This window comes from Pseudogymnoascus destructans (genome assembly GCF_001641265.1).
Source record: "Pseudogymnoascus destructans isolate 20631-21 unplaced genomic scaffold scaffold_1, whole genome shotgun sequence".
NCBI lineage: Eukaryota > Fungi > Ascomycota > Leotiomycetes > Thelebolales > Thelebolaceae > Pseudogymnoascus > Pseudogymnoascus destructans.
In genome coordinates this window covers 804,051-830,532 of record NW_020167520.1, presented here as the reverse complement: position 1 = coordinate 830,532, position 26,482 = coordinate 804,051, and the positions used below count along the sequence as shown (strand labels likewise).

The window sequence follows — 26,482 nt, the reverse complement described above, 5'->3', positions numbered from 1 at the left end:
TCGGGAATGATTGGCCAAGGCGGGCATTTGTGAGACAACGGGATGTGATTGCCGCCCACAGAACTAACGGTTTATTGCAGTGCCAACGTCACCTTGACATTTCCGCTTAGGTGTGTGTTTACGAAAATCGAAATAGTATAGTCGATCTGGCAGATCGCGATCGAGGCGGAGTGGACGGACTCTCCCGATGCTACTGCACTGCGATGGAGCTCATTTCGGTACGGCTTACACGGCCCATAGTAGTTTCTGTTGGGATTACTCCTGAACAGACGCCTCACCTTGCTTTAGGTATACCTGCCTTGCCTTGGTTTTACCTTGCCTTCCCGTGCCTTTGGCCTTGCTTTGCAGGCATGCTGCAAGGGGCCTTGTCGATAGATCATTTTTCGATGGAACAAACAAAAAGGGGATTTGGCGTCGGAGATTTGCCAGCGACAAAACAGGGTAGCCGAGCCTCAACCGAATGAGGCCCCGCTGGTTGTTTGAGTTCTCGCCAATAAAAACCGAGGCGTTATATAACTGGGTGTCTTATCTTACAAACAGGCACGACCTTGACTCTCCTTCTGACCTCATCATTTCCGTGCCCCGCGTCATACTCTCCACAAGTGTCTGGAATATATCGATATGGCAGACATCGGATGATCGGACGCTATTGGAATCACTTAACCGCGAACATGTATCACAAGCCTGACCAACAGAACATGTTGTTGTCTCACGGGCTAAGGGGAATCACAGCATCGACAGTAGAGGGATTTAGCTGTCATACCTTCGGCTTGACGATTACACGAATCAGTAATTGCCAAGCCATCCTGCCGCCCCCTCTTTTGGGTCCATCGACTGAGCCGGGCCCCGGCCCCATGAGCTAGGTAGGTTTGATCTAGCGCCCCGAGAGGGTCGAAGGAGTGATTGACTCTAATGGCCCCTGGGACCTGGACCCAATCACGTCGCGAGACCCCACGTGACCCTTAGAGTGATTGGCTTTAATGGCCCCTAGGCCCTAGACCCAATCACGTCGCGAGACCCCACGTGACCCTTAAAGTGGCCGTTTATAATTATCATCCTTAGCTTTATCAAAAGCATTAGCGATGCTGCTTTAAATTGAGGTAGTTCAAGATTCCTAAGTAGAGGATATATTGATGTTGTGTTCTTTTAGGTGCCTTGTAATAATCTTCGTTCTGCTAGACTTAAGATACTCCTTTAGACAGTATCTACAACGCCATATTAACCCGCCCTAGTGGTTATAAATGATATTGTAGCGGCTAACAGGCATATGGTCCTAGACCTTTGAAAATCATTTGCTTGTAGTTGTTATTATAGAGACAGAGGAACAGGATAGTGTACGTTTAAGTACAGGCAAACTTAGGGTTTCAAATTGTTTACTCAAATCGCTCACTGTTGTGCTGTGACAGTACATTAGGTAGTTGTGAAGTCATTGTAGTAATATATAGCATATAACTAATTATTAATTAAGGTTATTCGAACCCCTCGTTTAGAATTTTAAGCCTTAATACTAGCTATATACAGCTAGTATTAAGAACTAAATATGCACTGGATCCATATTAGAATTTGAAATACACACTGACTTAGTATTGCTGTATATGATACGGACCTGTATATGGGCTGTATATGGCCTATATAGCTAATACTGTTTAATACACTAATTCCAACTATTCCCTTTAGCATGATGCCACTATATAAGTAGATAGTTTCTTAGATAGGAACTTCATACTCAACTTAATATAGTATTCTTTACATACTATAATGTGTTACTTAGAAAGCCTTTGTGTCTAATCCCCTACCTCCTCTGTTAAGTAAACCCTATGTAAGAAACCTCTATACATCCTATCATTTAGGAAGTAGCGTTACACTGCCCTTCATAATAATTGCCTAATGTAATTAGCTTGTAGATTAGTAATACATGTGTTTAATGTCCATTATGATGATGCCTATTAAAAAAGTGATAATTTTGCCCTATACAATGCTGCTACACATGACCTCTATTCCTACTACTCTCTAGTCTGTCTAGAGAGTATGTCCTATACTAAATAGGGGTTCTAAGGCTCCTAGTCTTAGAACTGCTTGCTTAACGTGTTTAAGCAGATCAGCCTACCTAACAATGATGACGATAGCAATAGCAAGCCTAATGACTCACCCTTCCCATTTACCCTAATAACTACGAATTGTATAAACCCTACAACTTAAGAGATGCTAATAAGGAAACAGAAGGAGGATGTAATGCTACTGTTATGGCTCACCCCACCTACAGTGCTAAGTCAAGGAATATGTGAGTTAGGAAAGGCTATGGTCATGGGTCACGTATGAGTCATGAAACAGTCATGAGACTAGGACCACATAACTGATCCTACATGGTCTATAGACCAGACAGGATCCATGAGTCATAGGGAGGTCACAGGATGCGACCAATCCTGCATGGTCTATAGACTAGACAGGATCTGTGTGTCACAAGGAGATCACAGGACACAACTGATCCTACATAGTCTATAGACCAGACAGGATCAGTAAGGCATGACGCCACTATATAAGTAGATAGTTTAGATAGTTAGGGATAGTTAGATAGTTGGAATAGTTGTGTTTTTTTCCAACTATCCAACTATCTACTAGTTTCCTAAATCCACTAGCCAGGTCATGCTATAGCCTAGCCCTGCTAGCCTTGTGACTTATGAGTCACATTACTAGAGCCTAGCCCCGCTAGCCCTATAACCATGATGTCACATTACTATAGCCTTAATAGAGGGGGTAGTAGATATATAGGATGATAATAGGGGTTGTTAACTAGTGCTATTAAACTAAGAGCATATAATACTATTAAAAATCTATATGTGGTTATCACCTACATATTAGACAAGTGAAGTAGCAACATTCTTTTACTACAGACTAGTAGACAGAGACTAGCAAGGAACATAGTAGCCTTTGCTAGGTGCTCTAAAAGAGTATTGCTACCTGTTAGAAATACCTAGCTAAGCTTAGAACTAGCAAGCAAGATAGGAGGATAGAGTAGCAGTTATACTAGGACAGCTAGATTAAAGTCCTTAAAGCTAAAGAAAAGGTTATATAAGAGCAGAAAGAGCACTAAGGTGCCATTAGAACAAAGATAGAGGCAAGCGTTCATGCCTATGCTTCACTCCTTACTATAATAAAAGAGAAGTAGGTTATTAACCTACCTTTACCATCATCTTAGAACTGCATACTAGCTCTCTAGGCCTAGGAGTTAGTGAAGCTAATGATGCCATTACTATTCTCAATGACGATGATGATGATCAACCCCCCTTCTCTTATGCCTCTTCCCTTCCTCTACCACGATCCTCCTCCTCTTATTTGTTACACTAACCTCGAAAGCACTAAAACACTCTACGTATTTAAAGAAGAAGCGGGGGGGTAGATTGAGTATATAGCTATATAGTTTTAATACATAAATACACCTTAATTAATAGCAGGTCTACTTTTAAGTGCTATGATATTAAATTACCATCACTATAGTTAATGTATTTCATATGCAAGTGATGTACACAAGCGAGTAACGCACCCTATTTTACACCTAAAATCATGAATTTTTAAGTAGAATAGCAACTATAAAGTATATAGCAACTAGTTGACTTCCTAACTATAGTCCTTTACTAAAGGCTGTATATAAGAATAGCTGTTAAGTTTAGCTAAAGTAGTTCTTAACAGCTATCCTTCAGATGATAGTGAGCGATTAAATGCCCGTTTATTAGGAGGTAGGTGTCATTAGCCTCTTCTGTGCGAAAATCGGCTTATAATACCTATTGTGCATTAATAAGCTTAAGTCTCTCTTCGCAACTAGACTTAAGCTACATTATCTAGTCATTTACAGTACTAAGGAAGGGCCTACAAAGCAATGAAGCAAGCCCATCAGCATTACGATAGCTTGCCATTAGTAGCCATGCTAACGTTTGTGGCCATTATAAATGGCACGCTAGGCTTCGTTGCTTCTAGCTAGTTGACAGAATTCCTAAAATGTTCCATTAATGAAGCCCTATATGAGGGCAGCTGTAGCAGCTGTGATTATCACCTGCTGCCTATGAGTTGGTATCTTAATTCTAATATTCTAATATATATATATCTATCTATCTATGGCCTTAAATGCAGCCTTAGGGGCAGCGTTGTATTCTGATATTACTACATTAGTCGTATAGTAAAACCCTAATATAAGGATACCATTAGGGCCACAATAAAATAAGGATAAACCAAGGTATCCTTATATTAGGGGTCATAAGTTTCAAGATGTATTTTCACAAATATTGTTCTATTTACATACAAAAAAGTTATGTAGAGTCCTCTGTTTCTTTTTTGAGACTTTTAACATCAAAAGCTCTCTTCTAAGACTATCTAACACCTTAATATTGTGTGATCTGTCCTCCCTAGCTATCTCAAATTGTTATAGAGTCTTAAGAGCACAAATAGCCTTAGTGTAACACTGACTTCTGAATGATAGAAGACACAGAGGTTTCTTGCGTAAGGTTGACTTGACAGAGGAGGCAGGGGATTAAACACAAAGGCTTTCCAAGTAACACGTTACAGTATTGTAAAGAATACTATATTAAGTTAAGCACGAAGCTCCTATCTAAGGAAATTCTATCTACTTATATAGTGGCGTTGTGCCAAAGGGATATCCGTGGATAACATGGATAACATAATGTCGTTATTCATCACGTGAGGTTGCAGCCGTAAGCGCTAGCCATAGCACTAGCACTTAGCCATAACACTTAGATATAGAGATAGGAAGCTCTATCCCTTCGTCTCCCTCCTCTCCTATATCATCTTCTTTATCTCAACTGTAAGTTTCGATAATTGCCTCTATTACATTGTTGTCTAGATCATTGATCTCTTTAGCAGGAGGGTTAACAAATTCTTCGATTGTTAATAGATCTTGAACCTCTGGTATCTATGCCATTTAAGCTTAAAGGGCCTCTTAATTGGTGATTTCATCAGCCTCTCTAACCTTAATCTCAACTGGTTTCTTAACTACTGTTAACTTAATGAAGCAGCGTTGGATTGTTTGTATTAGTAAATCGTTCTATGTAATTCGAGTCTACTATATTGCTTTAAGGAGGTTAACAGTCTTATTTAGATTTTTATTAGTCTAGAGAATTTATAGGATATAATCAACCCATTGTTGTTGATAATGGAGTTTAAAGGACACGATTATCCCTTGATCTAGAGGCTGCTAGTAAGAGGTAGTATTTGGCAGAAGCCATTAAATCTTGACATTTTCAAGGCTGTCTATGTAACGCTGACTTCTAAACGATAGAAGACACAGAGGTTTCTTGTGTAAGGTTGACTTGACAGAGGAGGCAGGGGATTAAACACAAAGGCTTTCCAAGTAACATGTTACAGTATTGTAAAGAATACTATATTGAGTTGAGCATGAAGCTCCTATCTAAGGGAATACTATCTACTTATATAGTGGCGTCGTGCCTTATGGGTAATCCAGATAGTTGATGGATAGCTCAACTATCCAATATCCACTAGTTTCTGCAACAATCGACTAGCTTGGTAAGGCTGCAGCCTAGCCCCACTAGCCCCGTGACTTCTTTGTTAGTCACGCTACAGCCTAGCCCTGCTAGCCCTATGACTTCCTAGGTCACGTTACCAAGCCTAGTTCCGCTAGTGTAAGGATGCCTCTGCCCTGCCTCCACCCTCAGTGATGGAAGGGATCTGATTCGGATGGGTTACGGTCACGTGGGGAGAGTTAGGGCCGGTTAGCCGAGTCGGACCCGTTCGGGTACTTAAGGGGATTGACCCAACGGGGTTCCTCATCATTTTTTTTGTATCCTTCGTAGTAGACCTATAGGATAGCATCCGTTTAGCCTCCGACTCGCACTCTCATATGCTATTACTGTGAGCTGGGTGCCCTGTGTCCTTACAGCTAGCCCTGTAACTGACGTCACGTTACCATAGCTATAACAGTCTAGCCCTCCTATCTTTTATATGCTAAGTTCATGGCCTAAAAAGTTGTCAAGGAGTAAGATGACCTTCTGTCTACGCATCTTATTATTAAGCCACTGTAGGAAACACTCGTATATGACCTCTGTCATCCACTTAGCAACTATGGGAACAGGCAGCTATAGTAGCCACTAAGGTTATAAGGGATTGCTAAGCACACAGCTACATATAATGAGGAATAGCCTCACCTTGTTCCTTCCTTTCTTCTTCTTCTCTCTTTAGATTCAATCTAGCTTACTTTTGTTACGATATCAAGTACGCCTTGCAGCTCGAGTGGGGGTTCAGGGGTGTGGGGAGCTTTCCGGGGTTGGAGCGAAGTTTTCAGTTGTGGAGTGAATTCTCAGAACTGGTCTTGCTAAAGAGACTTCACTCCACAACAACATAGCTGTATATAGATTGAGCCACTGCTCGAGTGCTCCTCTTCTCTTTCCTTTCTTCTCTAGATTGAGTTTAATTCATAATACCCAACTGGCGCCCTATGCCTTGGTGAACCGTGGCAACTTTACCTAGACTGGCATCATGACCTCTATGACCATCGTAACACTTGCTCTTCTTTCCTCTACTTATCTAGTGGTTGCAAGAGAATGATTAGGCTGTAGCTTCTAAAAGAGTCCTGTTTCATCTATGTTAAATATATCTTTTAAGTTGTAGCTAGAGCACTTAGCACGTAAATTGTCCATCTGTTTGACTACATCCTCATTGTAGATGTCTATAGATCCTCCTTCGCCATGTAGCTTATACTCCTTGATGTTGTGTCTCTTTTTAAATCGATTAAGCTAGCCGTTTGACCATTTAGGCTCTTGTTAACTATATTGCAGCAACAGGGACTAGATTTCATGTGCTTTTGCTTTTAAGATATCGCCTGTAAGAACCGCTTTCTTCTTCTCCATCTGTATATGCCAATGGTATAACGCGTTTTCAAGATCAGGATAATCACCCTGATAGTTTCGTTAGGAGTCTAGCTTATTATCCTTTCGATCGTTGCTGTTGAGATATGTATAAGAGGAGGAGGTCATTGTGGAAATGGATCTGAGGATTCTCCCACCTAGTTGTGCTGCAAACCGAGCTATTGTCTCTGCCTGCATCTCCCTAGTTTGAGCATGACGACGACAAATACTACGTCTTTGCGCATCTATAATAGCTTGTCTTTTCGGTGCCATCTTAAGTTATAAGGATAATTAGGTAGGGACAGGGATCTAGGGTTGCAAAATCCGTAGGGATATCCTAAAGAACAGGGTTATCCTTAATCCGCACCAAAAAAGCGGTACTCGTAGGGCGGACAAAACATCCTTATTGGCCAGGTATCCTTATATCATCTGTTGGAACTACGTTCCTAGATGTACGCTGCACAGTATATATAGGGCTTCGCACCCATAGTTTACTCAATCAAGTCGTCAAACTCCAATTATGTGTTCAACATCATCACATGATCATTATATCGGGGTTTTGCCTCACTTGGCAGCTTGGAAATTAGTACAATAGGTAATGGCTAATTACATCGTTGGTCGAGCAGCTAAAACCCTCTAGTGCGAGGCGCCGGGGAGGCTCTCTTCCGATGTTGCCCACGGTGTGTAACACGGTGTGTTGACAAGTCAAAATGTGCCACACGAGTAAGACCGAGTCACTATTATTAGGCTGGAATATTGTTGGGCTCGCTCGCATCGCAGGATTAAGACATGTCTGGACTGTTCCGTCCACAAACGCACACCGCCAGCTGAAGCCGGATTGAAGCGTGGGTGGATTGTTAGGTGGCGAAATATCGAACGATTTGGAGACTCGAGCTGAACCTCGGGCGAAACATTTCATTCAAAATATGATCAAGAACGGAAAGAGCTCGGTTCTATGTACAACCTCATCATAGCCAGATATTCACAGTTCCCCCTTCCACTATCCAAAGCCGTCCTGCCTCCTGCCTACCTCCCACACATCGCCAACTCTCCCATCCTCAGCTCCAACAGCATTTAGCAAGTGAACAAGGCTGAGCCGAGGATGGTGTATGTCTGCGCCTTGTACGAATCGTATACGATTCCCGGGTCAGTCGCCTTGTATGCGCCAGGGAATACGACCTTGGAGCTCGGCGGTCGTCTCATGGCTCACGAATAGTATCCAAGATGTAAGAGGTACAGATCCCCAGACGTTGCTGGTTCCAACTCTGCCCATCTCTGCGACCTTGAACCAGACGGCCCTGTGGCTTGTTAGTCGCGCTGGAAGACATTATGATCTGATGTGAAACTCACGCAGTCCGCAGTCCCAGGCTGCCAGGTCGTGCATTCGCCTTCACAGAGTGCCATATATGTAATCGTCGGTCCCAGTACCCCACACACAAACTCCTAGTGCCCACACGTCACGATTTCATCAAAGCACGACAGACACGGACGGGGCTCGCCCTCAAAAGGACAGCAAGGTAAGGGCTCGCTCACCATGGGAATCTGGCCACAACGTCCAGTTAAGGCTGACTTCTGAATCTGCAGCTACCGGACCGCCAAGCGGCGCTGGCTTCGACCCGACGGCGCCGCCCTCGGAATACCCATTGCACTGGATGTCGATGCTAGTCAGGTCCTGGACGGGCCCGTTGCCGGGGACGGCGCGCACGATGCGTGGCGGGGGGGTTGGGTAGTACGGGTCTGAGTAGGGCTGGTATCCCTATTTCCAGCGGCGTTAGTTTCTGGACATATATAGGGCGAGGGGGAAGACATGCCGTGTACTCGGTCCCGCCGATGACGAGTTTATCGACGTAGCCGTGGGCGGCGACGGTGGAGGCCAGGGAGGCGGCGGCCACGAGGGAGGTTTTCTGGAAACGCATACGAAGGGCTTGAAGAGTGATATGGATTGCGGTGCGATCGACGATCGAGATCTCCTTCCAACCCGCATCCCCCCCCTGGCCTACGCTCTTCTTATATATCCCACGCCACGGCGCCTCCCCGGAGCCAAACCCTCCACCGCGCCGCAGCGCCGATACCCTCCCTCTCCCGTTAGTCGCCCACAGACCTCATGGCCCATCCGTCGTCTAGCAGCGGCGCGGCGGCACTGGTGGAAATATTTAGGTTTGGGGGCACAGGCACGCCCCCCGGTGATGTTTCCAATCTATTATATTGCGGGGTGGCGGGGATGCAGAGATTAACCGGCAGCGACAGATTTGACGGGCTGCGACGCCAGCCCGTCCGCACTTTATATAAAGGTCCGCGTGGCCCACTCGGCGATCCTGGGAAATTCCTGCCTTTGTGTGCCGTGGTAGTGCCTATCGCGGCAGCTGGATTCTGGGGGTTGTGGAGGTGGAGGGAAGGGGGGGCTTGGGGATTAGGTCGGAGTTAGAGTTTGGGGTTGATGGCGCCCACGCCGAATGGTTGGCACGCCGTGGCGGCGGATAGGCGGGACGACGTTCACTGATCAACTTGCTTCGGGCCTTCCACGTGAGGGTTTAAGTGCCATCGCTCCAGCTTGGCACTATGGCTTGCTACTTCTATTTTTTGCTGTGGCCTTTCTGTTTTGTTTTTTCTCGGAATACGGCTCTCTGTGGCTTATCTTCGCTCTATGTACAATTATCCCTGGCCCCCCTTCCCCACCTGCAAGCCCTTCCGGACCCTTTACTCTAAAACTGCCCCTCAGTATTTCCCTCTCCCATACTCTTGCTGCTGCTGCTGCCGCTCTGGATGGCGCCGAGGATACCGTCGATGTAGCTCGCCCCGCTCCACTTCTGGTGCGTCAGCACATCAACTCCCAACTCCTTCTCCGGGCGCTGAATCAGGTTGACATAAGCCAACATGCCCTCATCCTTGAATTTCCTCGACAGCTCCGTCGTAATCGTAGCCGTGGAGTGGATCCCCGCCAGCGAAATCAGCTGCAGCACAAACCCATGCTTCGCAATGTCCCAGATAAACGACTTGAGCGTCTCATCCGTGAATCCGTGCCCGCTCCAGTTAAACGACGGCGACAAGTTATACACGAGTCCCTTGCCCGGATGGCGGTCGCGGATCTCACCCGCGAACCGCGCCGCGTCCTTGACGACCGGGTCGCCCGTCTCGACCCAGAGCAGATCGGCGTACGGCGCGTACTCGATGGCGCGCTTGGTCGCCGCCGTCATCCCGGCGCGGTAGTGGTAGTAGCCCTCGCGTGTGCGCGGCACGTCCCACGAGAAGAAGATGGGCGAGTCGGTGAAACGCTGCGCGTACTCGTTGCGCTTGGTGACAGAGAGGTCGCGGTTCGCGGCCGTGTGCGCGAGGTAGGCGTCGATGTCTGATTGGGGCACGCCGCGGGCCTGGAAGGCTTGGACGGCGGCCTCGTCGAAGGAGACGAGCTTGGTGTTCTTGACCCAGTCGGCTTCGAAGGCATCGATTTCGGAGCCCTTGGCGCCGGACTGCTCCATGGCTTGGAGGGTCTCGGCGAGGGACTTGATGGCTGGGTCGGCGACACCGAGAATGAACTCGTGGTCGCGGACGTCGATGGCGCTGCTGATGAGCTTGCCGCTCTCGGAGTCAGTGCGCGCGATGACGAGGTTCTCGGAGCCCATGACGTCCCACTGGAAGCGCGCGGCGACGAGGCGGTTGATGTGCTCGCCGACGGGGACGAGGACCTTGCCGGCCAAGTGGCCGCACTTCTTGCCGCCGTGGAGCTGGTCCTCGAAGTGTACACCTGCGGCGCCATTCTCGGCGAAGAGCTTGGCGATCTTGAGGACCGTGGAGAGGCCGCCGTGACCGGTATCACCGTCTGCGATGATGGGGCGCATGAAATCGGTGTAGGGGGTCTTGACGCGCTGCTCGGAGGTCAGCTTGCGGCGGGCGTCCCATTGTTTCCTGTCGTGCATGGATTGTGCTTTCGCGAGGCGCTGGACTTGGTTCGGGACGGTGTTGTAGGGGTAGTCGCCGAAGTCTGGGGAGACTTCGTTGGTGGTGGTGAGGACGGCGGAGCAGGCCCAGCCGGAGACGTAGAGGACTTCTTGGTTGGGTGCTTGTTGGGTCATTTGGACGGGGTCAATTGCTCCCACTGTAGTTTTGTCAGCACTGTCTCATTCTTGTAGACTCGTAGGGTGTGTAATGGTAGTACGTACTTGTGTGAATTGGCTCTCCTGCCGCCTCGCGCTCCTTGATGAGGTTGAACAGCTTCCTCGCCATGACGGAGCTGGGGTATGACTGCAGCTGGCTGCCGCGCTTCGAGACGATGTCCGCAGCCGTGTAAGGCCTCTTGATGCCATCGTATCGCGGGGTCGCCCACCACGCCTCGACATCCTTGATCTGCTGGTCGTACAGCGCGTCCTCTGCCGCGCCGGCCTTCTCGCTCTCGGGCAGCAGCTGGAAGCCGTCGGAGGGCAGCTGTGCGGATATGGGTGGGCTGGCGGGCTTGAGGGCTGCCATCCTGGGGACGGCGGACGAGAGGAGGCGGGTCCGGGGTTGTGAGAGGGCGCCGGTGAGTGTTGCTGGGGCTTTGCGAGGGAGCGTCGAAGCTATCCTGCGGAGCATGGTGAAGGTAATGGGGGTTGGTGGCGGTGGTGGTTTTCGCACAGCTGTGCGGAGGAGGTGGTGAGCTCGCAGGTGTGGTGGAATGTCGACTATTTCTTGGTATGTATGCTCTCTATCTGCGTATATAACAAATAATATACAAGAACTCGGTCATAAGGATGAGGATAAAGATATTCTCGAGATCCTCACAGCGAAGTTCGGCCAGTAGATCGCTGAGTTAGTCAGTCAGAGTTAGCAGTTGCCACATGCAGTCCAAGCAAATTATGTTATCCATGGCTAACTGCGGGCGATTGCCGGTTAGACACCGTCGCATCGTCTATCCATTGACAGCCTTCCCTCGGCATGTTTCGGCATAACCACCACACCAACAACCATCACCGCCAATCCACGCACGCAACAAAAGTCACAATCCCCGATTTTTAGCTCTTACATCTCCCTATAAATATTGTTTATCTATCGATTATATCCTCCTTTGAAGCTTCATATACCCCGGTCGCCTTCACGGATATCGTCGTAGACGAGCTCTTCTTATCGCAACAACTCCCCGCTCTCCCCGCTTTCACCACATCCATACCATACATCACAATGGCCATGAACGCGAGAACCACGACGAGGGCCTTCAGGGCTCTGCGCGTAAGTCCACGCCCTCAATTCTTCCTCCCCGATCAATTCCTAACACCCCACAGCCCTCCACCCTCCGCCCAATCCTCATCAATGCCACCCGCAGCTATGCCAGCTCCTCGGAACCCAGCCTGAAAGACACCATGAAGGCCGTCATCCCCGCCAAGCGCGAGCTCCTCAAGAAAGTTAAAGCCCACAGCGACAAAGTCATCGGCGAGGTCAAGATTGAGAACACCCTCGGCGGCATGCGCGGCCTCAAAGCCATGGTCTGGGAGGGCTCCGTCCTCGACGCCAACGAGGGCATCCGCTTCCACGGCCGCACCATCAAGGAGTGCCAGGCTGAGCTCCCCAAGGGCACCTCCGGCACCGAAATGCTCCCCGAAGCCATGTTCTGGCTCCTCCTCACCGGCGAAGTCCCGACCGTCGGGCAGACGCGCCAGTTCTCCCGCGAGCTCGCCGAGCAGGGCCAACTACCCAACTTCGTCAACGCCCTCCTCGACTCCCTCCCAAAGGACCTGCACCCCATGACGCAGTTCGCCATCGCTGTGTCGGCGCTGAACCACACCTCGTCCTTCGCCAAGGCGTACGAGGCCGGCATCAACAAGGCCGACTACTGGGAGCCTACCTTCGACGACTCCATCTCGCTGCTCGCCAAGCTGCCTACCATCGCGGCTAAGATCTACCAGAACGCGTATAACGGCGGCGGCGCGCTGCCGGCCGAGATCGACACCGCGCAGGATTGGTCGTACAACTTCGCTGCTATGCTGGGACGTGGTGGGGAGAAGCACGAGGATTTCCAGGATCTTCTCCGTTTGTACCTTGCCCTGCACGGTGACCACGAGGGTGGAAACGTCTCGGCACACGCCACTCACTTGGTTGGCTCCGCGCTGAGCGACCCCTTTCTTTCCTACTCCGCTGGACTCCAGGGTCTCGCTGGACCACTTCACGGGTTCGTCCTCCCCTCCCCCCTCTTCTCCCCCACCCCCACCTCCTCTCAACATTTCACACCCTTGACCTTATCCCCCCCACCCACTAACACCCCCCCAGCCTCGCCGCCCAAGAAGTCCTCCGCTGGGTCCTCCAAATGCAAGAGCACATCGGCGCCACCCCCACCCCCGCCAACGTAAAAGACTACCTCTGGTCCACCCTCAACAGCGGCCGCGTGGTCCCCGGCTACGGCCACGCCGTCCTGCGCAAGCCCGACCCGCGCTTCGACGCCCTCATGACCTACGCCTCCAGCCGCCCCTCCATCGCCGCCTCCCCCCTCTTCCAGTTGGTGAAAATGAACAGCGAGGTCGCGCCCGGCGTGCTGATGGAGCACGGGAAGACGAAGAATCCGTTCCCGAATGTGGATAGCAGCTCGGGGGTGCTGTTCCACCACTACGGGTTCCATGAGACGCTGTATTATACGGCGACGTTTGGGGTTAGTAGGGGGCTGGGGCCGTTGGCGCAGTTGGTGTGGGATAGGGCGCTGGGGTTGCCGATTGAGAGGCCGAAGAGTATTAATTTGCAGGGACTGCTGGATTTGGCTGAGAAGAAGTAGAGGAGGGTTGGTGAGTTGGCTGCCGGAGGGAGGTGGGGTTTTCGCTGAGATGAGGTTGTTGACGGAAGGGGGTTTGTGATGTAGGGGGCGCGGGGTCGGATGTCCGTTTCGAGTAGCGTAGTGTCGTTGGATAGATCTTCTTTGCAGTAATTTGTAGGAAGGATTAGAAATAGATTTGAGTGAGTGCTTATTTAAAAAAATATGTTGTTTTACTTCTATGATGTGGTTTTTGTACTCGTATATGTTGCTGTTGCTACCCAAGTTCCATTACAGACAGCGTTTTATAACCAAGTCGTATACGGGCGCGGCTTCACGTAAATCATCCAACTGCCCCCTCCCCGCTCCTCTACTATACTAAACCCCGTCCCTCCCCCCCCCTTTCCCTCTCCTCTCCCTCCTCTCCCTCTGCTCTCCCTCTGCTCTCCCTCCTATACCTCCCCCCGGCTAAGGATCCAAAACCGCCAACTCCAAGCACTCATCCGTCCTAATCGCCTCAACATGATTCCACCAATCCCACCCCTTCGGATCCCCCATCCCATTCCCCCTACTAATCTTTGCCTCATACTCCTCCCGACTCCTCGTCGCATAATGATGCAGCGCCACTCTATTCCGCGTAATCGGAATCCGCCACGCCATCCGATCAACCGTATCGCCATCCTCCCCGACGGTTCTCGCCCCATCCTTCAGCTTGAATTTATGCGGACTGTCGGGCCCAATGGCGAGGGAGGGCTTGACGAGGACTTTGATGTGCTCGTTCTCCGTGCCGACGTTGGGGGGGTGGTTAGGGTCTTGGTCCTCGATGCAGCGCGTGAATCCCTTGCGCGCGCTGGGGGGCCGGGTGAGTAGGCCGCCGCTGGTGTGGATCTGCCAGTTGACGCCGAAAGCGCCGACGGTGTCATCGTCATCATATGGTTTCAAGACATCGAGTAAGGTTTCGTTGCCGCGGACGTGCAGGAACTCGTCTGCGTCGATGAAAGCGATCCATTTGTGCTTGTGTCCGAAGAGGCGGATGCAGTCGTTGTAAGTCGCGAGCTGCTGGTAGCGCTCGTGCAGCGCCGGGTGGTAGTAGCGGTGCGTGATGGTTTTTGGGTCGACGAAGGCGGAGTAGTTGAGCGTGGCGAGGGCGGGGGAGGAGCCGTCGTCCATGAGGTAGAAGCGTCGGATGCCGAGGTGGTGATAGTGGTGCGTGAGCCATTCGGTGAGGTCGGCGTATTGGTCTTTGACGGAGAGGCAGATGGCGATGTGCTCGGTGGTGTCGCCGGCCTCGAAGGGCGCGACGGAGGTGGGGGTGGGGATTATGGTTGTGGCTGCCGCGGTAGGTGTTGGTGGTGGTGATACGGCACTCCCGGCGGGTTTGGCATTCGTCCCAGTTGACAACTCGGGATGCGCCTGCACGTCAGCTACCTTCCCGGCGCGCGCATTATAGACACTCTGCAGCGTGTCGTCCAGGAATGCGAAGTGTATAATCGTCAGCACAACGATAGTGAGCACCACGTTCCGCCAGCGGAGCTTGCTCAGCAGCCCCGATGCGCGGTCCAGCATGGTAGCTGGGGATCGAGACTCGGATGGTCCGATAACCGGGCGGCTGATTCTTGGCTGGAGGGGGAGGTTAAGGAAAGACTGGCCAGAACTGAAAGAGAGAGAGAAGAGAGAGGGAGGGAGAGAGAGAACAGACGAGGCAGCGACCAAAGAAACGGCTACGGCAGCGACTGGAACTGAGAGAACAAAGAAGGTGGACACCTTCCCCCCACCGGCCCAGCCGGAGCGCAGGCACTTACCACTAGAAATCTAATAGGGGCGCCACTATCACGATCTTTGGAATTAGGCCAGCATGCATGTCCCTTCACCCTTCATCCAATCCAACACTCAGCACAGGCCAGTCGGGAGTAGTCTCCGGGAAAAGAAACGCACTAGGAACCCAACAAGATCGGCAACTAGGGACCCCTTAGGCTAGGACCCCTTGCGTTGTGTGAAGAGGAGAGCAGAGCATGGCTATGACCATGGCGCCGCTGTAGCTGTAGGTGGATGAGCAATTTACGTAGAGGGATAATATGAAGATGTGCCGCCATGGGCCCAGATTAGTGGCCGGCTAGGCGTCTCCATTCTTAGCGCGTGGGTGACGGCGTGGGTGACGGCGTCTTACGGCTTACGGCTTACGGCTTACGGCTTACGGCTGACGGCTGACGGCGTGTGATGTATCCGCCATGTGGTGCCATGCCATGCATGCCATGCTCTCATTTTGTGGAGTAACCTAGTACTAATACTAATATAATAATAAGGGCACGGCACCATACGAACGAAAAGAAAACGGTTCACTCCACCCGCCGTAAATTGCGGCGGTCCACTTGTCTTGTAGGGCCACCCCACGAAAGGTGCGCAAGATCTGCGTCTCGCTGTCGCCATCGCCATCGCCAGGTACTTGAAGCTGGGCTAAACGAACGTCCGCTATACACAATCATGAGTTGACTCGTAGATACAGCAAATGCATAGAAAACTGTCCGGGTTGGTCGCCATATGCTTCTTTTCCTACTAAGCATTAAACTAACTACAAATTAGCTCCTAAAGTAAGCTCGACGCTGACACTAAAGACGACAAGCAGACACCCACGCCGTCGCCAATAGACCAGTACATTATGGCGTGTGGCTTTGGCGACAGCGACAGCAACAAGCACGACAGCAACTGAGTAGCGACAGCACTGAGGTCACGACAAGAAACTAGGCGGCGACAACAACCAAGCTGCCAGGAAGCTTCTACTATAGAATCAAAAACCTGCGCCAAAAAAAAGTGCGTTTATATCGTGGCTTTACTATATACCCCCCCTCCCGGTACATATACCACCCCTCTAGTTATAGAAACCACTAAACACGATGATGAAAAAGAGCGAGCTGTGAAGTTCTGGCCCTCGCTGGGGGACTAATATACAACAATACGCCAAACCCATATATTACCCAAAACCCACAAACTCCGGCGTTGACAACGGGAGATGCGCCCAAAAAATCATTAAAAAAAAGGGCGGGGGAGGAGTAAAGAGCTTCGCTCCTTCCCTGACTTTGTTTGCTCCTTCCTTAACCTCACTCCATCCGTCCCATTCCCTTTGATCTTCCTTCCTTCGTTCCTTCCCTCACCTCGCTCTTTCCATCTCCTCATTCTTAATTCCCCTCGTTCCTTCCCTTCTCTTCATCACTTCATCGCTCCTTCCCTCTTCCCCCATTCTTGCATCACTCCTTTCCTCTAACCACTGCCTCCCCAAGCAAACCTCACTTCCCAAACGCCCCACCCCCACCCTGCCAAATATCCGCCAAATCCCACTGAAACACCATCGGCGCGAACGCGCCCTAATCCGCAAACATCCCCGTCGCCCCCATCCCATACCCAATCTCACCACCCCCATCCGTCCCACCCGCCGCAAACGTCTCGATATCCAACCCCCCCCGCCCCGCCCGCTGCCTCCACGCCCTGAGCGCCAGGAAAAGCACTCGTGTCCAGCCACGCGTAGTTATTAATATCGAACGCTGAGAGGTCGACAGAGGGGATGGTGGAGGAGAAATCGGGGTCGTAGGCGGGCGGGATGATTCCTGCGCCGGGAGTACCGGGGAGGCCTTGTTTGGGGCCGTAGTACTCCAACTGTGACTGCAGTTGTTGCTGTGAGGGCGTGCGCTGGGGGAACGGGAGGTGCGTGGTGGATTGGGATGTGGATGTGGCGGGGGACGGGGTGGAGAGTGGTGGGAGACGGAGGGTTCGAGGCGGGGGAGGGCGTCGGAGACGGAGGCGTCTGTGGCGGAGGCGGAGGGGGAGACGCCGGAGGAGGCGACAGAGGGGGGGTAGTAGCAGTCGATTGGCGGGGCGGGGAGGGTGGAGGGGCGGGGAGGGTGGAGGGGTCGAGGTAGGTGTCTCGTGGTTCGCCGCGGGCGCGGGCGACGAACTGCGCGGCCGTGCGGATAATTCTTTGAAGATGTCAGCGTGGATGGCGGCCTTGGCGTTGCAGGAGGAGGAGAGACCGTCGACGAGGATGCGGGTGACGCGGTTCATGAGGGCGAGGTCGCTGGTGGCGCTTGGGGCTAAGGGGTTTTGGAGAACGTTGGCGAAGAGGGTGAGCGAGGCGGTCAGGGGGTAGTAGTTGCACATGCTGCGGAAAGTTACGGATGGACGGCCAGAGCGGATGCTGATGCCCTTTTCGAGGCCGAAGACGATCCAGAAGACGTTGCGGCGCTGCTCGATATCCCGCGCTTTCAGTCCATACCCATCTAATCGCCGATGGAGACCGATTGCTTGGGCAAGTCGTGCTGCCATGCCCACAAGGATATATGATGGATGAGGGTCTTCTGACGCTTGCAGGATAAAGGCCTGTTATTGTTAGTGAAAAGTGGACGATATTTCAGGGGGCTTACCATTCCAATCATAGCCTGCACGGCTAGCAAGCTAGGTCCACTAAACAACAGCTCTGAGAAAACACTAGCTGCATTCCTGAAGTATCTCTCGCAAAGTCCATTCGGTTCCCTCTCATGCATAGTGATAGACCGTCCGATCAAGAATATAACATTCAGCGAAGCGTACCACGCCGGATCCTTCTCACGGTTCACCATATAGTAATCCCTTCCGAACCTCTCCATCACGCTTTCCTTGTCATACAGCGGAAAGCTGTTGTTGAAATTGTCAAAGTATGCGGCCATATACTCATTCGCTATATCTTTGGGCGGTAGTGGCTCCCTCTCGCTCTCCGAGAGTGGTCGGAATGTTTCCTGCCCGCTAGTCGCCCGGTGCTCACATGAGCTAGAGACTGCCTTGATGACCTGCTCAAAGTTGTCGTCTCCTGTCTTCTCAGAGATCCAGCGCAGGCCCTGCGGTGAGAAGAGCGAGAAGCCTGATGAGGGGCCCACGAAGCCGGCAGCACCGTCATCGCTGATCATGAAGATTGAGAGCTTGTCCTCAAGAGCCGACTGTGCCGAGACGGCGGGGATGGCGGCCTCGGGGTCCCCATCATCGACGGCGATCCCGGACGCGTTCATGGCGGACTCCATGCGCTTCATGCGGTCCTCGATTGCGGAGAGATAGTGACTGTAAGGCGTTAGTATAACAGGGGTAGTGAGAACGGGGTGATGACAAACATCTTTTTTTCCCGCTTCTTCCTGCTGACTAGAGTGACCTGACATTCAGTACTACGGGCTGTGCACCGGATGCAGTTTGATGCACTTGAGCTATAGAGGGGGTTAGTATCATATCTCATAAGTGTGGAGCAGTGCTCAGCGCTCACCTTGGAGCGTTTACATGAATCACATGATGTTCCTGTTGTTTGTCGTTAGCTGTGGACGCCAAGACTTGAGATGGATGTGTGTCTTGCTCACGCTGGCCTGTCCCGGTCCCGCCACCGCCTCCAACACTACTCCCACTGCCCTCCATGGTCGTTGACATATGTACGCTGTCCTAAGGGTCATATAACGGCCGGAACTGCTCGGTGAAACTGGTAAGCAAGGAGGTGATTGTGTATCGGTGGCGAGATCCGTGGTATCTGCCCTTTTCAAAGTGGGCCGCCGCGTCTTGTAATACTCAAGTAGTAGTGGCATAAAATTGTCGTCGTCTCGCACCCCGCGTATACTGGTGGCAGCCTGATTAATCAATGCGGCCTTCCCACGCTTACTACTCCACTCCATAGTCTTGTGTCTCTGATGACTGATCGTCGATCTCACGTGATGGGGATAGTTCTCGCCGATGATATTCAGTGCATAAATGCAAGAAAATGCACGCCGCACAAGTGAGAGTTCAGTCAAGTTGAGCCGGTCCAACCCGTCTTGCAGTATGCTTGCTCGTATACCAGTATACGGCAGAATGTAAGAGAATTACGGGAGCTTGAAAATCGAGTCTTGGCCTCTGATTACCCTCTTGAGTAAGTATGTGTCTGTTATGAGTCTCGGAGTTTCTTTATACACGTCACGTGGCTGTATTTCGGATGTCTCGGTGTTGGAACAGGAAGTACCGTGGTACGGGATCACACACAAATCATGTGGTTTCTCCAGTGGTCGGGACTTCTCACGGGTGCAACGGGGCAGGAATTCTCACACAGTATATAGCTTACTATAGCAAAATAAGATCGATTGATTAACTACACTATCTAATGGGCCTACGTGGCTATTTGTAGGCCTTTCGGAGGTTCTGCTTCGACCCCCCAAAAGCCCCCTATTCTGGTGGCTTCAGAGCTGAAACCCCAGTTGAGACTGTGGTGGTTTCCAGCACCGGTCGGAGATCCTGGGATGCCGTAGTGGATTATAGGGCCAAATACCACCGTATCCCACGCCCACGGCCTACTCTCCAACACTCGGGAAAAGCGTCAAGCGGGATACGGTGGCATGGCAGCTTTTCCCATTTTATCACAGGCCGTCCGAATAACATAAATAGTACGTAGGCTCCGTAGATAGTGTAGTAATTCAATTAATCCATTTTCATTCTATATACTGTAGTTTTTACTGTCGAGTTTTCCTTTGTAAGAAGTTATGCCATTTTCATTGACTTGCTGTACCACCAAGCCGCCCCACTGCGGGAGCGATTGCCGCCATCTGGCACGCAATCGAGGCCTCAAATTACAAATGCGCCACAGAGGCCCTCTTCTTTTCTTTACACGCTATACACACTCTCCTCTGTGTCTAAATACTTTCCTTTCCTTCCAAGCAATGGCTTCCCAGACTCTCTCAGCCGCCACCTCTGGCCTCCTTTTCGGCGCCGCCCTTTCCGCAGCGGGCGTCGCCTCCCCATCCATCATCATCTCCCAGCTCCGCCTCGAGAACTTCCACATGCTCGAGGTCTTCCTGACCGCCACAGCAGGCAGCGCGTAAGCATCCCACCCCTGCATCCCCCTCTCCACTTGCCCTCCCTCACAACCCCACACTAACCTCTCATCCAGTCTTATAATCCACCTCACCAAGCGCGCCGCCCTCGCCCCCTGCCCGCCCCGCTCCCCCGCTGCCTGGGGCTACTTCCCCTACGATGGCAACATCGCCGGCTGCCTCCTCCTTGGCGCCGGCATGGCGCTCACCGGCTCCTGCCCCGGCACCGTCCTCGTCCAAGTCGGGATGGGTCTGCGCTCGGGCTTCGCCGTACTCGCCGGCTCTCTGGTCGGGGGCGCGTTGTTCGTTGGGTACTCTGCGGGGTTCCGACGCGCGACGCCGGCAGCTGTGAAGGGCGAAGAGAAGCCGAAGCTTACGATCCCGCAACGCTGTGGTGTTGTGCACTTTCCGGCCGTGCTAGTGTATCAAGCCATTTGCCTGTCGGTTGTCGGTGCGGCATTGCGCTATCTACCTGATGAGCAGGGCAAGCTACTAAATCCCCTCATTGGCGGCTCACTGATGGCCCTGGCTCAACTGTCGTCCCTTCTTTTGACAACGAACACCCTCGGTGTGTCCTCCGCCTACGAATCGTTTGGAAAACTATTCTGGCGCGCTGTCATGCCCTCTTCGTCCCCATGGCCTTCCATCTCACCCCTTATCTTTGGAGCAGGCGTGGCAGGCGGTAGTGCGGCATTCTGGCGCCTCTCGGGTACCTTCCCCGCCAAGGGAGTTGAAGTGGGCGATGCAGCAGCTGTGGCGGGTGGTGTGCTGATGGCTATTGGGTCAAGGGTGGCTGGGGGGTGCACGAGTGGGCATGGTATTAGTGGGATGGCTGGCCTGAGCGTGGCTAGTTTCGTGAGTGTCGTTGCAATGTTTGGGGGAGGTATTGCGGTGGCTCTTGGGGGAAAGTTTTTGGAATTCTAGAGTGGACGGTGGTGCATGGGGTGGCGTTCAGGGCATGGACAGATACTCTGTACTTGTGGCGACGATACCCTCCGTTTCTGTAGCTATTAATTTGCTGTGTGGTAGCTAGCTGGGATTTACAGCAGTCAAGAAGTTATATCCAAATCTGATATCCGATCTGAGACATTGAATTATGTTTATCTGATAATTAGACATTCTTTGCTATGGTGGTGGGAGAGAACGATAACAAAAACTTTGTGCCACATAGATAATTTCCAATTGCAGATATCCCAGTCGAAGCTCGTTTAAGTATGGGCGTCGTGGACTTTTCCGAAAAGGGGGGGTTGGAGGAGAAATGTATGTCCCTTGGCAAGGACAGGTTCCACTTCAATGTCTTGAAAATGACCAAATGTCTCTCGCCCTCGCGGCGCATACGAGTCTATAGGCAGAGGCGGGGCGCTGTCATACGATTGGATTAGACTTTAAACCCTGACATTCATCGCCTAATATTGATAACGTTGTATGGATTTGGATCTCGCCAAGGACCTAGTGCTGTTGAGACCTCTCCATGTTGGAATCTGATATGTTTCCAAGCATGGTGAACAGGATTTATGGGTGTTCTACCCTATAGTGCAATCTGGAATGTCTTCGGCTCTTTTCAACCTCGATTGGCTTGTCAGTAACTAGCTCACTCCATAGTTAGTTGGCAAGCAGCAGACACTGAGACAGTCTCATACTGGCTTCAAGATCTAAGACTTTGTAACGGCCCGTCTTCAACTTTTTACATAACCAATCGCTGCGGTGATACTATTATCTGAATCTAGTGAAATATGTAGCGTCAGTTGGTGAGTACTTATAGGCCTTGTGTTCCTAATCTATTACCCCTTGCTTCCATAACGGCATTTCATCACAAATCCAACCCCAGCAGTCCAAAAAGCAACACTTCAACCGCAACTATGCGTATCAACACCGTTATTTTTGCAATCGCAGCTCTCTTTGTCTCGGTGTCTGTGGCGGAAACTCCTGCGGCGGACAAGACTGTGGTGGAGCCACCGAAGTGCACGCCAATCGAAAGATATGGGTCGTATGGAAATAAATGTGGCGGGTGCCGTCTGGACTGGCACTTCGTCGCCAACGATATCGTTGAGTGCAACGTGGAAAAAGAGTGCTGCAGAGGACAATGTTGCCCAAATATGATGTCCATTCAAGAGGAGGCCAATTAAGGCGCGCATAGTGAGTTGAATTAACCTATCATCTCGGATTAGGAGCTGACTGTAGTCCGTTGGGAAGAGATATGGTACTATGTCACATATCGTTTTGTATCGGCAGATATTTCAGATCATATGTGGTCTCACTACAGTATTTGGGGGGGCTCAGATACCCTGGTGGTTCAATGGCATGGTGGCGTAGTCATCACAAACCAAAAGTGATAACTTGGGCACCCAGATTCGGGGTGCATAACTAAGTTACTTAGACTTGCAGTGTGGGACAACACATATTAATTGAAGTGTTATCAATGTTTACAACGGGTTATACTTAATATACATGTGTTCGTGCCTGATGTGGGTAATTATGTTGCGTCCCCTTGGTTTACGAAACCCCTTGCGTATGTATTCATGCATTGTCCAAGCGCGATATGTCAACTGGCGTATCATTTTGTAACGGGGTGCCGCCGCCGTTACAGTACATGTGGTATATAAAGCGTGTTACGCGTATTCCGGGCGAGCCGGAATACTGTAGTCTTTTTGGCTCAGTGGGATGTAGCGCGAGCGTAACCGTACATCATTACAGCATTACTGACATTATGTGAGACATATGTTACCAGCCTGGCGACGTCGTACACACACTGCATACTAGTTACTCAACATGTCCAGCTGCAAACTTCGGTCTTTGGATAACCAAAGAAAGTACTCGTGCCGCCCAAAAGTCTGAAAAAAGGCTGTATATAGCCGATGATTGATACTGGCAATTTAAGCTAATCGGATGTCTCTCCGCCCCCGAAGGGGATAACCAAGGCCGCGCCACCTCCACCTCTGGCAGTGATACAAAATCCAAGACCAGAGCTCTCCCAATTAGGCAGGAAAGCCCCGGGTTTCCCGCTCCTGAGAATAGCTCAGAGCAGGGTTTTACAGTATATATATAGTAGTTAGAGTAGCTAGATTAATATTGCTTGTGCATTTTCACTTCTGATCAATTGGACCCTACTCGTGATACTTGTGTTTATCATATCACTATTCTACTTCGCAGCCATCTTCGCTAAGGCACTAGTAGAGACAGAGGGGTTAGGCGGGGAGGAGTTCGGGGAGTTCTGGTGGGTCAATAGCTAGTTAGGTTAGTCGTCTGTGGCGGCTTGTGTGGCCAATATTTTGTTCCCCCTATTTTCTTCTCTGGCGCTGGTGGAGCTGTGGCTTACTGACGGCTTACCGGAGAATTCTATGTATGGTACAGCTAAACCACTTCATATGAGGATGTTACATCCCGGCGAGTAAGATCGGCTTAAGATGCACGAGTCATGTCCATCTATCAAAACACAGTACCCACATTAAAATTTGTCCGTCGGCTAAACGTTGATCCTTTGATTTTTTACAGCGATCATGTGAAGTGGTGATTTGCGCCACAGTACGCTATGACTGTAACGCCACCAAAGACAATGTCAACTACGGCAGAATGATTCAATAAAATCTCACTCAGCCACAGTGCCTAGGTCCAACTCCCCCCATGTGCACAGCCACTTACCCACTCACGTGCATAGCCACTAGCCATTAAACCCACCTCATTCTTTTGGTTCCGCCACTTTCTTTCGGCCGCCACTCCAAAAAACACAGTACCAGACGGTAAGGCCGATGGATGGTTGAGCTCTCTCTTTCCAGGCCGTCAGCGCTCCTGTCAGCGACCTCGCCCCCCAGCAAGTTTCTCATCCTATCCCTTCCATTCCTTTCTCTATCCCGTCCATCTCTTTCCATTGGTGCCCGCAGCCTCCTCTCCTCCTCCCACCATCCCATCAATGCACAATTATGTGGACGACCCCTCGAACCAGGAACAGTAGCCGTGCGGCGACGATCTGGACCACCAGCTGCACTTAAAGCCACCAGCTCGCACTTAAAGCCACCAGCTGCACTTAAAGGGCCCTACCATCCCCAGCGCATGGCGTTTGCACCCCAACTCTCCATAACGTGCCTCCGTCCGATCATACCCGCACGCTGTGCCTCTCCGAAGCGAACGTCTCCGCGAAGACAGACACATCAGAATAGAATAGGACAGGGCCCCATGCCCGTGCTGCAAACATGAGGTTCCCGCCGCCCGAGGTCACGGCGACGTGGCCAGAGCCCAATTATGTCGATCCAGTGCGCCGTGGCAACGAGAGTATTATTACCCAGGCCGTCCTGGTGGCGCTGGTGACCCTGTTTGTGTCGATCAGGTTATATGCGAGATTAGCGATTACGAAGGCGGGGGTTGGGTTGGATGATGTGTTAATTGTGATTTCCGCGGTATGTTTGTTCGGGTCGCTGCCTCTTTTTTAAGACAGGCGCGGGGTTGGTTTTGGTGGTATGGAGACTAACGCGTGATAGATTGTTGGGCTGGGCCTGACGGTGGGGGTTATACTCGCGATAAATAATTATGGATGGGATATACACGTGTGGGATCTGCCTCAGGAGGATAGCGTTACGAGTCGAAAGGTATGTGCCCCGACTGCACAGGCCCTTATCTGGTATCCTACATCGACTAACAACATCACAGGTCAGCTGGGCAAGCATGCTCCTCTACCTCGCCTCCTCCTTCCTCACCAAAATCTCCATCCTCGTCTTTTACCTTCGCATCCTCGTCGAAAAGGACAAGCTCATCACCAAAATCACCCTTGGCTCAATGGTTATCTGTTACGTCGTCCTTTTCATCATCCTCTTCGTCCAGTGCCGGTTTGTCAAACCCCTCCCCCAGCCAAACAGCCACCTCTAACACGTCCTAGTCCCCTCTCATACTACTGGAAAATTCTCATCCCCGGTGCCGAGGGCACCTGCATAGAAGAGGGAATACACGCGGTCACCGCCGGCGTGCTCACCCTCATCTTCGACCTCATCATCTTCGCCATCCCCCTCCGCTCCCTCTTCACACTCAAAATCCGCACCACCCAGAAACTTCAGGTCATCTCCCTCTTCTCCGCCGGGCTGATCGTCATCGTCGCCGCCTCCATCCGGCTGTACTACAACGTCGTCGTCTTCCTGCGCACCTACGATGTGAGTTGGTACGGCTACCTCGGTTGGCTCTGGGCGGCTGTCGAGGTGCACCTTAGCATCATCTGCGCGTGCGTGCCTAGCTGCCGCGCGTTCTTCGCCAGTTGGACGGTGAGGGGGTCGAACCGCAGCGGTGCGGGAGGCACGTATCCTAGCAGGCCGGGGGGAAGGAGTTTTAATAATCTGGATGTGGAGGAGGAGGCGAGGTTGACGAGTGTCAAGATGGGGAGTATGACGAAGGTGGAGGCGGGGAGTGTGAGGAGTGGTATTAGTGGCGAGAGCGAGGAGACGGGGGAGGGTGTGAGAGTGAAAATGGAGGTGCTACAATATCATGACGCGATGGTGTAGGCACATATTGGGGGATACAAATAATTTATATTTATGTGGTTGAAATTAGAGTAATAGTTTCACCGAGCAGTTCCGGCCGTTATATGACCCTTAGGGTATGTCAACGGCCATAGAGGGCAGTGGGAGTACGGAGGAAGCGTTCAAAAGTTTTGTCCCACGCTAGGAAACGCCACAGTTCACAATTTAGTTATGTACATAGTTATGAAATCAGTGTTCTTCTCGCCCCTCCTTGTACTCATTTCCGCCTTCTAGCTCGATGACTTTCTGGAGATGTTGAGGAATCCTCTCGACCTAGGCTTGGATTTGCGACTGAGGGAGATCTTCCTAACAGGTCTCCCAAGCTCGTATCGCGTCTGGTCGACTTTTTGGTGCCCCCTTCCTTATAGTCCTCCTTTTCATCCATAGCCAACACGGCTCGATGACATTTAAATCTAAAGAGTTAGCACACTAGAAGAGGCGATTAATGTCTTGTAATTCAAATACTCGCTGCTAAATGTAATGATTGTGTGATGGCGCGTTGTCTTCTTGTACAATAGTATCTAGACGGTCTACTATGCATTCCCTTGCAAATAGGAACATCTTCGGTAT

At 51.1% G+C, this 26,482-nt stretch overlaps 6 protein-coding genes across 6 annotated transcripts; 3 read left to right on the top strand and 3 right to left on the bottom strand.

Annotated features, from left to right (window-relative positions):
- Positions 1–9,571: 9,571 nt before the first annotated feature.
- Positions 9,572–11,690, bottom strand: VC83_00237 (uncharacterized protein; the record flags this gene model as incomplete). Its single annotated transcript, XM_024463932.1, has 2 exons — positions 11,027–11,690; positions 9,572–10,962 (listed from the first exon to the last, which is right to left on the bottom strand). The coding sequence occupies exons 1-2, from the start codon at positions 11,433–11,435 to the stop codon at positions 9,572–9,574; spliced, it is 1,800 nt and encodes a 599-aa protein (XP_024328511.1). The 5' UTR covers positions 11,436–11,690.
- Positions 11,691–11,797: 107 nt separating this feature from the next.
- Positions 11,798–13,800, top strand: VC83_00236 (uncharacterized protein). Its single transcript, XM_024463931.1, has 3 exons — positions 11,798–12,068; positions 12,122–13,005; positions 13,104–13,800. Exons 1-3 carry the CDS (start codon positions 12,021–12,023, stop codon positions 13,597–13,599), a joined length of 1,428 nt encoding a protein of 475 aa, XP_024328510.1. The 5' UTR covers positions 11,798–12,020; the 3' UTR covers positions 13,600–13,800.
- Positions 13,801–14,013: 213 nt separating this feature from the next.
- Positions 14,014–15,643, bottom strand: VC83_00235 (uncharacterized protein). The gene has a single exon (XM_024463930.1). It carries the CDS (start codon positions 15,139–15,141, stop codon positions 14,044–14,046), a length of 1,098 nt encoding a protein of 365 aa, XP_024328513.1. The 5' UTR covers positions 15,142–15,643; the 3' UTR covers positions 14,014–14,043.
- Positions 15,644–16,977: 1,334 nt separating this feature from the next.
- VC83_00234 (uncharacterized protein) lies at positions 16,978–20,028 on the bottom strand (the record flags this gene model as incomplete). Its single annotated transcript, XM_024463929.1, has 5 exons — positions 18,942–20,028; positions 18,851–18,882; positions 18,705–18,794; positions 17,988–18,654; positions 16,978–17,943 (listed from the first exon to the last, which is right to left on the bottom strand). Exons 1-5 carry the CDS (start codon positions 19,245–19,247, stop codon positions 16,978–16,980), a joined length of 2,061 nt encoding a protein of 686 aa, XP_024328512.1. The 5' UTR covers positions 19,248–20,028.
- Positions 20,029–20,084: 56 nt separating this feature from the next.
- On the top strand, positions 20,085–21,500 carry VC83_00233 (uncharacterized protein; the record flags this gene model as incomplete). Its single annotated transcript, XM_024463928.1, has 2 exons — positions 20,085–20,419; positions 20,492–21,500. The coding sequence occupies 2 exons, from the start codon at positions 20,085–20,087 to the stop codon at positions 21,336–21,338; spliced, it is 1,182 nt and encodes a 393-aa protein (XP_024328508.1). The 3' UTR covers positions 21,339–21,500.
- A 2,477-nt stretch (positions 21,501–23,977) lies between these two features.
- VC83_00232 (uncharacterized protein) lies at positions 23,978–26,143 on the top strand. Its single transcript, XM_024463927.1, has 4 exons — positions 23,978–24,805; positions 24,887–24,994; positions 25,056–25,231; positions 25,282–26,143. Exons 1-4 carry the CDS (start codon positions 24,602–24,604, stop codon positions 25,892–25,894), a joined length of 1,101 nt encoding a protein of 366 aa, XP_024328507.1. The 5' UTR covers positions 23,978–24,601; the 3' UTR covers positions 25,895–26,143.
- Positions 26,144–26,482: the final 339 nt, after the last annotated feature.

What these genes read in the sequence shown, in the direction of transcription:
- VC83_00236 (XM_024463931.1), top strand. Translation starts at nt 12,021, where the DNA reads ATGGCCATGAACGCGAGAACCACGACGAGGGCCTTCAGGGCTCTGCGC. An exon ending in GGGCCTTCAGGGCTCTGCGC is followed by an intron (nt 12,069 to 12,121) that starts GTAAGTCCACGC and finishes AACACCCCACAG; the next exon opens with CCCTCCACCCTCCGCCCAAT. An exon ending in CTCGCTGGACCACTTCACGG is followed by an intron (nt 13,006 to 13,103) that starts GTTCGTCCTCCC and finishes ACACCCCCCCAG; the next exon opens with CCTCGCCGCCCAAGAAGTCC.
- VC83_00235 (XM_024463930.1), bottom strand. Translation starts at nt 15,141, where the DNA reads ATGCTGGACCGCGCATCGGGGCTGCTGAGCAAGCTCCGCTGGCGGAAC.
- VC83_00232 (XM_024463927.1), top strand. Translation starts at nt 24,602, where the DNA reads ATGAGGTTCCCGCCGCCCGAGGTCACGGCGACGTGGCCAGAGCCCAAT. An exon ending in TGTTAATTGTGATTTCCGCG is followed by an intron (nt 24,806 to 24,886) that starts GTATGTTTGTTC and finishes AACGCGTGATAG; the next exon opens with ATTGTTGGGCTGGGCCTGAC. An exon ending in ATAGCGTTACGAGTCGAAAG is followed by an intron (nt 24,995 to 25,055) that starts GTATGTGCCCCG and finishes ACAACATCACAG; the next exon opens with GTCAGCTGGGCAAGCATGCT.